The sequence below is a fragment of the Glycine max genome, chromosome 4 (assembly GCF_000004515.6).
Source record: "Glycine max cultivar Williams 82 chromosome 4, Glycine_max_v4.0, whole genome shotgun sequence".
Lineage (NCBI taxonomy): Eukaryota > Viridiplantae > Streptophyta > Magnoliopsida > Fabales > Fabaceae > Glycine > Glycine max.
Window position 1 is genome coordinate 51,167,142 of NC_016091.4, and position 17,387 is coordinate 51,184,528.

At 32.3% G+C, this 17,387-nt stretch overlaps 1 protein-coding gene across 9 annotated transcripts; it reads right to left on the reverse strand.

Annotated features, from left to right (window-relative positions):
- LOC100785627 (putative methyltransferase At1g22800, mitochondrial) lies at window positions 1-11,512 on the reverse strand. 9 transcript variants are annotated; one of them, XM_041015089.1, is made up of 12 exons: window positions 11,313-11,506; window positions 11,045-11,175; window positions 4,326-4,627; window positions 4,176-4,257; window positions 3,976-4,108; window positions 3,828-3,897; window positions 3,394-3,458; window positions 3,226-3,304; window positions 2,776-2,863; window positions 2,188-2,252; window positions 1,977-2,066; window positions 1-259 (listed from the first exon to the last, which is right to left on the reverse strand). In XM_041015089.1, the coding sequence occupies exons 3-12, from the start codon at window positions 4,527-4,529 to the stop codon at window positions 146-148; spliced, it is 990 nt and encodes a 329-aa protein (XP_040871023.1). In that variant the 5' UTR covers window positions 4,530-4,627; window positions 11,045-11,175; window positions 11,313-11,506; the 3' UTR covers window positions 1-145. The 9 variants fall into 9 exon arrangements, with proteins under 9 accessions (XP_040871023.1, XP_006579014.1, XP_040871022.1 ...); XM_006578951.4 differs by having other exon boundaries at window positions 3,976-4,114; XM_041015088.1 differs by having other exon boundaries at window positions 10,968-11,175.
- Window positions 11,513-17,387: the final 5,875 nt, after the last annotated feature.

Genomic DNA, 17,387 nt, shown 5'->3' on the forward strand with positions numbered 1-17,387 from the left:
TTAAATCAAAAGAAAATAATATTTCATAATGTCAAACTCATATTTTACATGAAGTCAACCATTTAAGAGTATACCCACACATACAATGCGCCAAGTATATTAATTAAACTAAAATATGCAGAGTGAAAAATAAGGGGAAGGACAATCAATTTTGGCTTCCAAATTGCTTCTGAATATCGTTGAAAGATATAGTGGCTGATCCCCTTCTTTTTGCTTTCTGCTGAGAAGGATGTTCTCTCCACCCCGTCATGTATATAACCTACAAAGGCAGATCAATGACCATATAACGCCCATCTTTCATAATTAGTTGTAAATTATAACTTCAACTGGTCCAAAATTGTTCCAAGTCCCATTTTTTTCACTGGTTTTAAGTTGGTTTACCAAACAATTTTACAATTTTTAGTAATGTTATAACATTCCATTTTTGTTGAAGCATAAAGAGAGCATATGTATTGTGAATTTGTCGTTTCTGAGGATGCAACTTTTACATGCTGTAGCTAACTTTCCCCATGGGGATATTTTTTCATGCCCTTAACTGAGACAAAGAGGCAACAATAACGATCCTACTGATTTACACTTTCACTTCCACATATATACCGGACTATCAGTTCAATCCACTACTACCACTCCCCTATATACCGGACTATCAGTTCAATCCACTACTACCACTCCCCTATAGATGTTCATTGATTTTGACAGGAGTTAATTTATAAAAAGTTTAAGAGAGATGGTCAGGACATTTTCTTCTGAATAATAATAAAAAAATATATTTGCAAACCCAATACCCCTAACCTAAGAGAAAAACGCACAAAAATCAAATGCAAGTCACCTCCCATGCAAACTGATCACAATTTACTTGGTTCGGCAATTTTTTTTTTAATCAAAGGTCATGGATTCTGCCTTTTGAGCTAAACCATGTCATGGTAATCTAAAATCGCATGAATTGACTAGATTTCTTAATTCATTTGGATCAAAACAAGTAGCAATCGCCTCATAAACCTACACTACTATAAGTAAAAATAAATAACTCCCATGGACAAGCATATACATATCTTAGAATACGAGTTTGGACCTAAGTCAATCCCCAAAGCTAGCTCATAGGGTGAGGGTTGCCCTTCACTTATATACTCTATCTTGACTTTATCTCTAGCCAATGTGGGACTTGGATTTTTCCCAATACACCCTCTCACGCCCAGTACTTATGGACTTGGTGCGTGAATAATACGGTGGGTAACCCATTGAATGAATCTTAAATATGCTCTAATACCATCTTAGAATGTGAGTTTCAACCTAACTCAACGTCAAAAGCTAACTCAGGGTGAGGGTTGTCTCTCACTTATATACTCTATCTTGACTTTATCTCTAACTAATATGGGACTTAGGTTTTTCCCAATATCTTTCGTCCCATTAAACCTACAAGGCTACAATAAGTAAAAATAATTCATTCCTTCACAAACCTCTTATGCATATTGTGGCAGTGCATTACTTGGTCTTGAAGCACTTAGATCATGCTAGATATAGTTTATTTTAGTGTTGTGTACTCTGTAATTTGTTGACATATATTGTATGTGTATGAAACAAATTGATTATGCAGGAGATAAAACTGAATTTTTTCTATATGATTTTACTTATATACGTGATATACATTTTACACATTGGCATAACTTTTTTCTTTTTAAGTAAAAGAGTGTAAATGCATCATAATTTGAAGAAGGATCCCAAGTCCCAACTATGTTGGCACCCTCAATCCTACCAATCATCTGCAGCACCCCTTAATATATGAAAAAGCACAGTGGCATAACTTATATGAATATAAATGTGCATCCAAAGAAACACAGTTTGACCTCAAATGCTTAAACCTCTCTCCTTACTGATTTAGGGACATGTCTGGTTTGCAAAACACAATTAGAAAGAGACGGCTTTGATATAAACTACACTACTGGTTTTGCTATGAATAAATCCTCTATTTTGATTACCTGGAATGTTGCAGGTACAGTGCCGTCTTCTGCAGAAAACATTGAATCATAAATAGCTGCAGTTGCTAACGCTGTGTCCCTCTTTAGGATCTGTTCATACATGCATAACCTCTTTTCAGAAATGTAATACAACATCCAAGGCACAACATTTGATACAAGGAAATTGTATTTAATATCCATTGGTATGAAAAGAAAAAAAAAAATACTTTACATTGTTCATTTGATAAAGAGCATTTGTTTCACCCATTGCACGGAGATGTTCTATAAGCTCCAGAGCTGCACAAAACAGAGACAAGAATCACCATTACAAAAATGTATCACGAGTTGAATGAGGCAATAAATTCACACATTATTCAATGAATAAGTAACAACTTGAAACAATTCATATATGTGTAAAATATAAAATTTAATTATAAAACCATACAGAAATTGAAAATGACAACCACTATTCCTTTCTTGGTTTTCTGCCAGCATTCCCTCACTCTCTTAGCTTTTAAACATTTTCTATAAGTCCTCCTTGTGAAGTGGAAATTGTGTTATTCCCACAGTGGATATTCTTTTTAGCACATATTGTCTATGTGGTGATCTTTAGTCTTATGGCCTTTACTTACTATGCACCTACCAGTAAGCAATAAAAGTTACCATGCTCATATCTCAGTCGTTGGTCATCTACCAGAACTGAAATTCCAAACTAAGGAAGAATATATGTAGCAAAAAATTTAGGACGCACTCATAATTCATTTAATTCATGTCACGCACGTGGAATAATTCAATTATTAAATCAAATGAAATTTCTCACCACTTTCATATTTAACTACATACTCATCAACATCAACCCCTGGAAGGGTGAAACCTGCCCTAGTCAAAAGATTCCCAGCATCTCGAACCTGAAAATGGAGGACAGAATGTCTGCTCAGTTCCAGCTTTCTTATACTATTTTGACAAAAAATACAAGTCTTCAATACAACCATTAAAGCTACAACAAGCCAGATTAACTAACTGGTCTTTAAGAAGCAGGCAAGACTAATATTTCCATGATGGGCATATATTAGACCAACCTATTTGCTTCAAAATAAAGTTACTTTCACACAAAATCATGGAATTCATGATGGCATTGCCAACAGACAATGACAAGTAACACAACCACATCATCCTATTCAAAAGAGACAGTAAAGTATTAATTCAAAATATAGTTGATCTTAACTGATAAATAAACAAATCAGGAGATAATAATTTTGCAATAACATGCCTGTGCCAAAGGTGATACTCGGGGACTGATCCCTCCTTCACGCTCCATTTGTGCCAACGTACAAGCTATTCTGAGCTCCCTGGTAGCAGCACAAATATCATTAATTAGAATGCCCCCATCCATTTCTGTTCCAAAGAAATTTCAAGAAATAAAAATAAACATTGTCACTTTAATGTTTCTCCACCAAGAATAGCTGCTAAAAATAAGCCATCAGGCTTCAATGCCAATCTAGACTGCAAAACATAAAAATAAAAAATCAGATAATAATAAGTATGCTTAAATATGTTTTAGGTCTGTGTTTGGGTCCCTAATAAATTTTACCATTGCATTGGATCTCTGATATATCAAAACTTTTGCTTTAAGTCCTTACCGTCAATTAAGTGATGACGTGATACCATCTCAGCCCCTGATTATATTAGGAAGATATGTTCATAAGGTGTCAAATCATTACTTAACTAATGACAGAGATTCAACACAAAAGTTTTGATATATTAGGGATACAATGCATCAATTTTTTTATATTAGGGACCTAAAACATATTTAAGCCTAATAAGTATGGTTGAATTTAAGGGACAACATTAGAAAAGAAAGAAGGCAGTAACCTGTATCATTGCTCCAGGCAGATCATTAGTCCAGTGTAGTCCCAAGCAACTAACAACCAAATCCACAGAGCTGCAAACAAACCAATATATAAGTAAGAACAATCCAAAACAGAAAAGCGTGACATGAAATAAAATCAATTATAATTGCCTTTCTTTGATAGGAAGAAACTCTTCGTCAGCAACAAGAAAGTGGGTCTCAACGGTGGCATTGTGGTGAGCATTTTTACAGGCTTGAAGCATATCATAGGAGGCATCCATGACAATAAGCTTTTCCACGCCACCTGGGGCTGGGATCAATCAATTAATCATAATATAATGCTAATAGCATGTGGAGAGTGAGATAGATACCAGGAGGAGCAGAAAGAGAGCGCGTGATAGGTTGTAATGAGCCTCCTAAGCATAGCGCAGTTGGAAAAGTCTTCTTACAGTCCTAAACAACAACAAAGAGAATTGAAGTTGGAATTTAGAAGGGAAGGGAAGCTAAGTAACTAAAGGAACCTGCAAGCGGTCCAAGAGATTTTGAGCGACGGTGTGAAGAAGAGGGTCGTGTGAGGGAGTCAACCATGCGGCTCGGTCACGTTGTGTGCGCTTCAACTCGCGATCAAAGATTTTCACCTTCGAATTAGATGTCGAGAATCTGCGAAATGCCAATGCCAACGGCAATTGGTGTTTGCGCCGAAGCCAAAGGGACACTGCTCTCATTTTCTTCTCAATTCTCCGCCTCCAACAAGCAAATCAAAATGGGATTCATGGGTAGCGTGTGAATTGCCCCACCGGGAACAAACTAAACTGCAGATGGACTAAATTCAAATTTTCCATCCTGTTAGTCTCTAACAATTTTAAGGAACAAAATAGATATTTATTCATTTTCATTTCATAAGAATTGGAGCTTAATTAAAGGTAAATTATCACTTTAGTCTTTTGAACTTTGAAGTTATCACTATTTTTATGACATGACACAAAGAATAACATGATAAATCTATAAGGCAAAAGTGAACTTCATGTGCTGGGTGCTGGGCTTATGGACCAACTTATCATTTTTATCCTTTTGTTTTTATCTCTAAAAGTTACCATAAAAATTGATCATTCATTAGTTTCATTTTACCATTGAGAGAGAAGCACATAAACCACAATAAATAATGATGAGTACAAAATGCAAAAGGGTAGGAACTTGGATGTGAAGTTTTTATATCTTAATATATTCCTTTTGGATTATTTTATGGTCTATCATCATAAATCCTTGCATGTCTATCAACAAGGTGATTTCTTCAATTATCAAAAAATACATTAATTGAATTTAATAATAATCACCTTAAAAGTTAAATCTATTATGATTCCTAATTTGTTGATAATTTAAAATTTTATACACTAACATGTCTTTTTTGAAAAATAATTTTCTCGTACTCATGTATTAATTCCTTCTGAATCAACATTCTCTAATGTTGGCAGAATAATCTCAATTCAAGTTTATACTTCCTTTCCGTATTAAAAAAATGGAGTCTTGCATGATATGATGGGACACTATTACTATAAATGTTTGCGGATTGATTATGAGATGACTTAACTTTGTCAATTCAACTTTTTTTGTCACCCCTAAATATGAATATAAGTATACATGGCAAAATAACATGACAAAAGACAAATAAAAAATACAAAGATTCATAATATAATACCTCAAAATACAGGGACAATAATGGCAAATTGAGTTTTGTTCATTATTCAATCATCGCATGTACGTGCAATATACAACATACACATCCCTATATATAGCACCATTTTAACAAATTCACATGAATTAAGAAAAAATGTTAATTTAGTTAACTATATTAATTAAATAACTACAGTTAGTTACTCAGTTAGTTCTGTTATGTTTGTTAAGCTGTATATAAACTGAGCATGTATTGATTGAAGACATGGGTTGAATAATAATATCTTCCTCACTCTCAATCGCTCTCTTTCACAAAACTCTATTAGAGAACCACTAATCCTAAATCAGAAAGGACAGAACAGAGAACAAAGAGAAGTAGAGACTAACAACACTATTAGAGAACCACTAATCCTAAATCAGAAAGGACAGAACAGAGAACAAAGAGAAGTAGAGACTAACAACACATAGGAATAGATAGACACACAGAACAAAGGAGTAGAGTGTCTCTTACAAAATATAGAAAAAATAGAGAGAACAGACAAGGAAACAGATTAAATAATAGGAGGAAAACAAGAAAACAAAGAATGATACTCAATCAATTGTTCACAGCAGAGTCTGTCACAAGATTTGGTAGAAGTGTTCAATCAAAGAGGTCTCATTCAAGTCAAGGGTTTGAGTTTGCGAAAGATGTGAGAACACTTGTAGTAACCACATTTAAAGAACATTCAATGCAAGGGAATAGTCACTGAAGTCTGAACAATCAGAATATGTGGTGTTAAAAAGAAAGAATAATTCAATGTTAAAATCTGGCATACACTCTACCTATTCAAACACAATTTTAGTTAGATAAAAATGCATTAAATCTTACAGTTTTGAACAGTCAATTACAGAATTATTTTAGTGCATTCATTTTTATAATATGCATAACAAATTGCTATCTAATTACTCAAGTTTATGTTTCTGTTCTTAATAATTTGCAAAAAAAAAATTGTCAACATGTATTTGGTAAATGACGGTGTTTCAAGATATCTAGCTTTTTGAGAGTGACATTGTTACGTACTGAACCAGAAAATGAAATAAAAGTGTAATCTTCATTTCTAAAAACTCAATATCTGCCCTGGTATCTATGTGATACAGCAGATATGTGAAATTGAACCAACATTCACAAAAAAGGTAGCCAGCAGCAAGCTGCCTATGCTTAATAATGCAATTATAAAATATTGACTTTACCTGCATGCCAAATATAACAAGAGATTGGAAATATTGATTAAGAAATGCACCAACCAACACAGGAAGAAACACAACCTGGTGAGGGATCTCCATGAGAGCAGCCTCAGCAAAAGGTGTTTCTTTCTCAAAGGAACTTGTGTTTTTGGATATGATGTCCACAAAATTAACGTGTTTGGATGGAGTAATTAAAGTGAGTAAAGTATTTTAACTGAGATATTAAAATGATTCCTTGTAAAATGATCTATTTGGATAAGGTATTTTAGAAGTAATTAAAATGTCATCATTTTTTTGAAGCATTTTAATAAAGTAAATTGGCAGGATTTCAAATTCTCACCAAAAATAGAGGAATTAAAATTTCCAGCCACTCTCAGGCTCTCTCTCCCTCTCAGCCACATGCTATCTCTCCCTCTCAAGTCTCAGCCACTCTCACGATAATAGCTCTCTCTCAGCCGCACGCTCTCTCTCACGACGCTAGCACGCTCTCTCCCTCTCACCACACTAGCTCTCTCCGTACCTCTCTCTCCCTCTCAGCCACCCTCACGCACCACACCTAGCTCTCTCAAGTAAGTTCCCCTTGCGATTTCGACCCACTCTCACAGTGCCATGGTGTGTTCATTTTTTTTCTTTAATTTGTGATTTATTTTTTATTTAGTTGTTTGATTTCATTGGTTTTGTACTGTGGATACTCATTGTTTGATTTCGTTGCTCATTGTTTGATTTCGTTAATCTGTACTGTGGGCATTTTTGCAAATTTGTTAGGAACAGACCACGCACTGTAGGTGCTTGTGTTTATTCTTCTATAAGAACTTTGGTTTATAAATCTAGCTTTGTAACCCACCCATGCCTCCGATTTGAGCATGTGCTTGATAGAGGGCATTCTTTGCAGAACAGACAAGGGTATGTTTTTTAGAAGAATTAATCAGATTTGAGTTATTGCGTAGGTGAACAAAGGATGGTGCCTGATGAAACTGATTTTGTCTTATTTAGAAAAAAATTTAGTCTAAAGACGAAAAGCCAGCATGGCTTAAAACTATAAATATGTGCTTATTGCATTATTGTAAGTTAGAGTTAGTAGATTTGTTAATTTGGTTTATAAATTCAAACTTTCCTGTCGACATTATTATTGGAAAAAAGAAACTAAAAATGGCTTGTTAAATTTAGAGTTATTCTCTTAAAAGTTAAAATCATTCATGAGCTGCAAGAAGCTACCCAATGTACTGACTTCTGGACAGATGTAAGTAACTAAAGATGTTGATATTTGCATATAATCAATATCAATCATGGTAGGTATTTCTTGTTGATGCAGCCTGCAGCATTGCCTTTTACCTTATTATGTTCTAAAATGCTTCCTTATAGATGAAACCATAGATAGAACATACTTAATTCTTTGATCCTGCAATCCTCCTCATTTCTAGAAGAAAAAAATTCGGGTTAAAAGGAGCGGATCCCCTATGCTGCTGTTTAGTCCCATAAATTAACCAAAAATTTAATGAAGAAAACTTCTGGCCAAGGTCAATAGCAATTGATGAAAAGATGGTTAGGCAAAAAGTAAGGCACTCAGGATATTTGTAAACTCCTCAATATCTCAACTGACCTATTATGCTACTACTTAAATGTGGACCACTACTAGGTAGATGATGAAGTTAAATTCATTGGAGGCTGAATGACATTTGTTATTTGTTCCCTCTGATAAATTTCTCTACAGACATAATAGAGTAAATACATGTTTAAGCTTTACAAACATGTCAGGACTATTGATGATGAATTTGAAATTAGTAAAAGCACAGTGAAATAGATGATGGAGAGAAAACACTCACCCGAAAGCCAGAATTGGGCGTGCTAAAGATCCTTACATTCTTGATATATTAAAGTTTTTATTTTGAGTTTATATTATCAGCTAAGTTATACTTACACCTTAAATACATAGGTTAAATTTTAAAACATAAAAAATAAGATATTTGATGAAATTCTTGGGGTGGACTATATACAGAGTTTGTAACATATAAATTTGTAAGCTTCGTCTGGTTGAAATGTTCCTTTGTACCCCATTCTTGAATAATTATATTTTCACTTTTGCTTTGTAGTGGGAAATGATAGTCAACTTTATAGCTACATTTACATCATTACTTTTTATTTTGGGAGAGACCTTATGCCTCTATTTGAACTATTTGAGATTCTAATTGGCATTAGCTCTAGGACTTGTGTCTTCTCAATCAAAACATTTGTGTTGAGCTTGGGGAATACTCCACAGATTTTGATTAAAGGTGTCTAATCAAACCCAAAAAGAAAAAAGAAAAAACTTCTTTTTTTGACTTCTTTTTTTGTTGTGTATATATAGTTAAGAGACATTTCTTGTCATCCAATTTATATTCTGCTAAAGTTAACCTCTAGGCTCTTGCTTGTGACACACCTAATGTAGAAAAATATGGGCATTAAAATTTAGAGCTTATTTACATTTTTTATCTACATATTTGTTTTAAATCTCAAAATATTATCGTATATCATTATCATGCAATTTGGATTGAGAAGAAATGGATCCTAGCATAGTTAACAATGCAATTACTCTAACTTATATTTTCACTATAGTTATTTATCTTTGATATTTTCCCTGTAGTTATTTGTCTTTCCTGTTGTGACTTATATTATCTTGTTTCTTCTATGTCAGGTTATCGTGAGCAAGGAATAGAGAGGAATTGTATTCTTACAAAGCAAGAGAAAAAAGTTTATTATTCTAAAATTGTTTGATTATGTTGTTTGTTTTGGATCCTCTAATTTGTAAAATAATTCGTGAATTATTGAATATTATAAGTGAAGTGATATCAATGTTGATGATATATGATTTTAGATGTTGACATGGATTGAAGTATTTTCTTCCATTAAAATTAATATCATTTGAATTTTGTATGAGATAATTATCATTAAATTACATAATTATTTAATTTTAATATGTTTTTTAAAATTATTAAGAGACTAGGTAATTAATTTTTTTTAGCAAGAAAAAGGAATTACATATCATTCATCTTTTAATTTTACAGTATTATTTAATCCAAGTTTTTTTTGTGTGTTACTACAAGAATATTGTGTAAGATTCAAAATTGTTTAGCATTACAATTATTTTGATTATTTAATTATTAAATATTAAAAAAAATTATTATTATATATTTATAACATTAAATTTGTTTTGAATATTTAACTATTTAAAAAATGACTCATATTTATTTTCATTCAATATTGAAATTTTAATTTTTAAATAAATATTTAAAAATGGAAACTTAAATTTCATTGAAATTGAATTACTTTGTCCAAACAAGGAAATTAAAATACAAGAAATTGAATTGCCTCATCCAAACAAAATATTTACAAATAAAAGAAATTTAAATCAAGGCAATCAAAATGCTGTGTATTTAAATTTCCAAGTAATTTTTAAATCCCCCATCCAAACACAGGGTAATTGCAGAAATGGGGAAAAGTGCTTCAATAATGAAATAAAAAATGGATTATATTTTTCCACTTGGTCCAGGAACTTCTGTATCTGTATTGTTCTATCATTTATATCCTCTGCAATGGGCTGTCTGATTCATGTGATCACGGTTGTTACAGATAAGACATGGCTTACTAACTTATGATTGCTGTTGAGTCATCCAGGTCCAATATCCAGCAGAAACAATTAATACTATTTCCTTTTCAGAGTTCAAAAGCCAGCTTCTTGAAGTGCAGGTAGTCAACAATTTTTGTCCTATACTCATGAATTATAACCACAAGTCTACAACGACTTAATCTGATTTTGTTAATCTAATCCAATCTTGGTAATCTAATCGTAGGCAATTTAATCCAATTTTGCAGTTTCTATGATTTCAGTCTGTGAACTTGGAAAAGTAGGTTGCTAAGGTACGCTTTTCTCTAGTCATTTTATGCAGTCATTTGGGTATCCCATTCTGAAGGAAATCTACTAAATCTTTATCTAAATTATTTATGTGATGTCATTCTCTGTTTTCTAATTTTGTTCCCACCAAATTTATGAGAATTCAAGAGTAGATTAGTATGTTAGTTGCATTAGATTAAAACTTATGATGTATAGATTTGTATGTTTTCAAGATTAGAATTAACACATAACAAAGATAGGCACAAAAACAACAAAGATTCAATGCCTCAATCGAAACAAAACAGTAACAATCAACTCAAACCTTAGCACACACTACCAATAATTCATACTTTGGCCTATTCGGAATTTGCCCTGTTTTGCAAAGGAGATAAAGCCTCACCCTGTATCTATGTGCATGTCTTCAAACCAAAACTGAAAAACTAGATACCCAAGTACAAATGCATCAAACATACTGACTTGAAAGAATTGCGGCATGTATACTCCGCACCAATCAATCAATTATTTCTCACTTTCCCTTTCATGCAGATTCACAAACACACGGTGCCCACCACCTAGCTCGACCCCAAACTCATCCAAATCCACACCCACTAAGAAATCAATCAGTGAAAAACAAATCAATGAAATAGAAAACAAAATATAAATCAATAAAATCAAAATTGAAACAACAATCAAAGAAAAAATGAAACACAAATTATTGATCTCTGAGATGGGAAGAGAGATGAACCAATTATGACCACCGTGCGTGCGAGAGAGATTGCTCTGAACCACCGCGAGCAAGGGTTGCAAGCGGAACCAGCGTCGAGCGAGAGTGGGAGAGCTAGGGTCGCGGGCAAGAGAGTGGGAGCTAGGGTTGCCAGGGAGAGTGGGGTCGCAGTGTGTGCCTGTGAGAATTTCCAAATTCTCCTGTTTTAGTTAATTAGAACTCAGTTAACCGTGTATAAGCACGGGTGGCTCCACTTCGTTGTTTTTTTTTTTAACTATTGAAATTGTTGTTAAATTAAAAAGTAAAACATTTCAAAAAATATAAAAATGGTAAGAAAAAGTATAAAAAATCACAATAACTTTTTGGTGAATATAAGAAGTTGGATCACTAAAAAAATAGGTATCTCCATTCCCACTTTCTTTCATCCTTTCCCATGTTTAAAATTCTCATTTTATCATAGTTTAAGCGATGTATCAATAATATATAATTATTATAACCATATAATTAGATCAACAATTTATTTATCAAAAAAATGAATGAAAATCACTTATAAACTTAGATAATTTTACATTTCCCAACTATAATTGAATAAATGAATATAATGTGCACAAATTATATTGTTATTTAATCACAAAATTATCATATATGATAAATTTATTAATTTTTATAATAATTATTTTATAAGTTATACTAAAAAAATTTATGATTGATTGATAATACAAAATCTTTCATAAGAAATCAAACTTTTGAACAAACTTTCATATAAAACTTTTTATACTACTTATACTGTTGTATCTATTATATAAAATTTCTTATATTACTAAAAACTACTATTCTATCTATTATTATATTTCGTCTCTCGAGTTGGATAAGGAGGTCATCGCGTGGTATTAGACGGACAAGTGGAATTAGAAGGTTAAACTATACTATTTAATATATTTATGTATTCTTTTAAAATGAATGAAAATGACTTATAAACTACTAAAACCGATATATCTATTATATAAAATTTCTTATATTATTACAATTGTTATGTCTATTATTTTATTATATTTCGTCTTTGAGTTTGGATAAGGTTGTCATCATGTGACACTAGAAGGAGACCAGAAGAAGAAGGTCTCGTGGTATTAGAAAGTCTTAGCAAACTATATTATTTTATATATTTATATATTCTTTTAAAATAAATGAAAATGACTTATAAACTTTGTTAATTTTATCCTCTCCAACTATAATTTAATAAATGAATAATATGTGCACAATTATATTGTTATTTAATCACAAAATTATCATATATGATAAATTTATTAATTTTTATAGTAAGTATATTGAATTTTTTTTATCAAATTTATAATAATTATTTTAAAAGTTATACTAAAAAAATCTATGATTGATCAATGATTCAAAAATTTTGAAAAGAAATTAAACTTTTAAATAAACTTTCATGTAAAATTTCTTATACTACTAAAATTGTTATGTCTATTATATAAAAAAAATTATACTACTAAAACTGTTGTATCTGTTATTATATTTCATCTTTAGGTTTGGATAAGGAAGTCATCCCGTGGTATTAAAGGTTCTCTTGATAATAGAAGATCTCAATCAACTATACTCTTTTATATATCTATATATCCTTTTAAAATGAATAAAAATGACTTATAAATTTTAATAATTTTACCCTCTCCAACTATAATTTAATAAATGAATGATATCTGCACAAATTATATTGTTATTTAATCACAAAATTATCATATATGAATTATAAAAAAATAGAAGGAGAAATAACACTATAAAAAAAAAAGCTAAAGAATAAGAGATACAAATCTTGAGGAAGCAAAAGAAACTCACTGTCCTTTGGCATTAGAGTCACGAAAAAGGGAGAGACCTCAATGTATTCCTTTTATCTCATTCTTTCCTTCTCTACTCTTTTTCTCTTCCTTATTCTCCTTTTTCTTTTGGTCTCATGTTTCATTTAAACTCGTCGGTGAACCTTTGGGTGTTGGTGAGACTCTTAGAATTTATTTATTTTTTGTAAATATTTGTTGTCCATATCTTTTTATATCATAAAAAGCAAAAAAGAAAACAAAAAAAAATGCTATTGATACCACCATTTTCACATATACAATTTTTTCTTCCATTTTGGGCCTGACCCATTTTTTTCATAAAAATAATTGTACATAAAATAAATACCACTAGTTACACCTTCATTTACATGCACACCCCCACTTTTTTTGGCATGCCCAAATGAAGTAAAAATTTCTATTTACACAACCTTTTTTCAGTTTTTCTCTATTGTTATTTTTTTATTTATTTATCCTTGTTTGGTTAGTTCATAGTGTACTGTAAATCATTGTCTCACTTATTTATTTTCCCATGTTTTAACCCCGCACCCTTAATTACTAAGTGCATTCATCGCTTCTATTCTATCCCTTTCCATTCCCATTCGATTTATTTGTGCGTGTCTCATTTATTGATTACTTAACACTACGTTAATTGTTCCGCCCCTGTACTACTTGTTATTATGGATGCGAAATCTTATCGGTAAGTGTACCGAGTCATGCAAGTAATAATAAAACGGTAAGAAACCGAGTATCAAACTCAGGGAACTTGTTTCATTTAGTGAAACATCATTCAATAAGCATACATTTGTATAAAAGGACAATAGACACGAATAAAACTATGGTGTTTGCTATTCTAATTACTAATTACTGAAAATATGAGCAAGTGGGTGTTAAAACAGATAATTAAAAGCGTTGGGTCCTCCTACTGAGTTACTTGATGCAATTAAGGGTTTTTCTCTATTCAAAGATGTTCATGTGTTCTATACTAAGGACAACATTCCCAAAAATCGATGTCTCACATGAATGGACTAATTCTAATTAAATTTCATTCTCAGATGTCTCGTCGAACTTAGCTTAACCGAACAACATTAAAGTCACAACATAATAAAACTAAATTACCGCACTCTGTGTCTAAACATACGATAACCTAGCCCGTTCTATCTAGTTCTAAGGATGCAGTACATTTTCCAATGCTAAAGCTCCTAACTTTACATACAAATAGGTGATCAAGCCACAAGCATGCATAGATTAAGCACAGATAGAAACATTGAACACATAAAAACAACTTTAAATAGATAGGATAAAGATTTACATCAAGTTCTCAGTAGAATTTCCCAACAAAGGAGTTTAGTCTTCCATCACAAGGCTGCACCTTTCACAAGCAGGAAGATGATTTTCAGAGAAAATAATAGATTACACAGTGGTGGGGATGTATCCTCCACCTCTAGAAACCTAGAAATCACTCCTAAACCTAAGATCCTCCCAAAAGCTAATGTTTTTTTGCTTCCTTGCTCTGTTTTTCGCCTCTATTCTCTATTCTTCACACTCTATCCGCTAAGCTCTCTCTTTTTTCTTCATTTTAGGCTTTAAAAAAGGCTTTTTGTCCTCGAAGGCGCGCTTAGAACCATATTCGCGCTTAGCGCAAGTAAGTGATTTTTGGCTGAGCGAGCCAGGCATGCTAAGCACCAAAAGAGACAGATGACTTGCTGGGCAAGCTGGTTACGTGCTGGGCGCGAGTTTGCATGGCAGATTCCCTTCAAGATTCCTATTACTCGCTAAGTGGGCTGATGTCTCGCTTAGCGGATGATACTCGCTAAGCGCATGGTCCAGGCTTAGCGAGATACCAGCTGCTGCACCCTCCAATTTTTCTCTTTTTTGCCTGAAAATGATGTGAAATTTGCATTAATTTCATGCGGAGTGCCTCTACTGAGCAAAGATAAAACTAAACAAGAAAGTATTTACAATCCTACAAAAAGAATCATAAATTGGGGAAAATATATACATTTTGGAAAACTTTTCTATACAAAAGTTAGTCGTATATGACAACTAACATTAATCATTTTGAAACTCTATGTTAGTACTCTTTAATACACACTTACATTTTGTGCATTCCATGCTAGGTTTTCGACTTGCTTAACAATGTTTTAATAAACGTGTGAGAAATTTAGCGAATGTCATGTTGGGTCTCCAACTTGCTTGACTTCTCAAAGTGCACTGCAAACCCGAAATCATTTTCACATTTCAACGTGTGAGAAATTAAGCGGAAAACTGCATACAGGGTGCCTATGGCTATGTTGGTAGGTTGAATTTATATCTTTGATATCACTATTATTTTTTTTATCCTCAAATTTGTTTTCTGCTCATTTTTGGATTCTCCCAAGTCGTAATTCACCTTTTGCTTTGTGTTTTTAACCAATATTAATGAGGCTAATGCAAAATATCATTTCGTTTGGTATGATTTTGGAGAATGTGATTATTCAGCACTTCTTCAAATTGAAGTGTGTATTGTCCCCACCTTGAGTTTTTATTTTCCGTTGCTGTTATTTTTCAAATTACTATTAAATAATAAGCTATATTTTATTTTTTTGTGAAGCATATTATATGTTAATTTTAAACCATTGCTGATGAGATACCAATGAACATCCAACTTATATGTTAATTTTAAACCATTGTGTGATAAAGAGTCATTAAGGTCCAACGCCTTAATGACTCTTTATCACACAATTAAAACAAATCTTTCTAAAAAAATATAAAATCAACCCAACACACAAACTCTTTTCTATCCAAAGAATTATGTAAGTCTGATTTTTTCATTGCACTTAAGGAATAGGAGCGAGGGCAAACCCCTAGTGGACCTAAAAAACACAAAATTCCTTTTTTTCCTAAAATATAGAAATTATCTCTTTTTCTCTAAATAAACTAAAAATATAACAAACATAACTCATGTTCTTAAGGGAAAATAAATAATTAAAAAGTCACTTTATTTTTAGCGCACTTGATTAAAGGTTATTATCTTCATGACGGGCGCATGGAGTGCTATCACCTTCCTCGCGCGTAAATGACTCTCAAATCTTTTTTCTCAAACAGTAAACCATTCCTTATCCTTTTTTATTTTCCCGACGTTTTCCTTAAATAAACGTGGTGGCGAATTCCCTGGTTTTCCTTTTTGGGAACACTTTTTTTATCTTTTTTTATCGTTGTCTCGTCGTGACCCACATTGTGACATTCAGGTTGATGGTTATGGTTTAAGATTTATGGTTTAGGGTCTAAGGTCAAGGTCTAAGCTCTAGGCTTTATGGCCTAAGGTTTAGGGTTGAGGGTCCTCAAACCGTAAACCATTTTTTATCCTTTTTTATTTTTCTGACGTTTTTATTAAATAAACGTTAGTGACGACTCCCCCAATTTTCCTTTTTGGGAACACCTCTTTTTATCTTTTTTATCATCGTCCCGTTGTGACCTACATTGCGATATCAAGGTTGAGGGTTAAAGGTTCATGGTCTAGGATTTAGGGTTTAGGGTCTTTCGTGTCTAGGAATATCCTTTTCACAACATATACGGGAAAAAGTGAAGACCTTAAGAGGAAATAAATCAAAAGAATTCAATAAAAAGCAATTGTGTATCTCACTATTTTTTTTTTGTATTTCACCAATTTTTTATCTGTCTATGGTATGAGAGCTTTCAATGTTTCTCATCGTTGCATCCACATTGTTTGGAAGTTGGAGTAAATATACCCATGTGTGTTTTGTCAAGTTCACTAACCAACAATTTTGAAATGCATAACTTGCAACGAAAAAAATAAAAATCTCCACTTCACAAGGAAAATCGGGGAGGGGGTGGGGGGGATAATATAACACTCAATGTTAAAAAGTGAAGCACTAGCAGTGTGATCTCAATTTTTCAGGTTTCTGCTCCCAATTGTAGTCGTATTAGACTGAGACTGGTTATGAAGGCCATTTTCCAACTTCTAACTAAGATCTTTATTTATACAAAAATACACAACAAATAATAAGATGAGAACACATCAAGAGTAACATACACATCCAATCATTATGAGGAACATAAAAGTAAAAAGGAATTTACAAGAAACATAATTCAATTAATATGTCGCATTGTTCGAAACAAGCAAAACCATGGTCATTATATAGAGCCTTCCTTTTTCATTAGCAAAATAAGTTAAAAGGAAGCATGATTAGATAATGTTTATATTATAGGAATTAGAAAATTTAACAAAATAAGAACTAAAATAATTTGAATATAA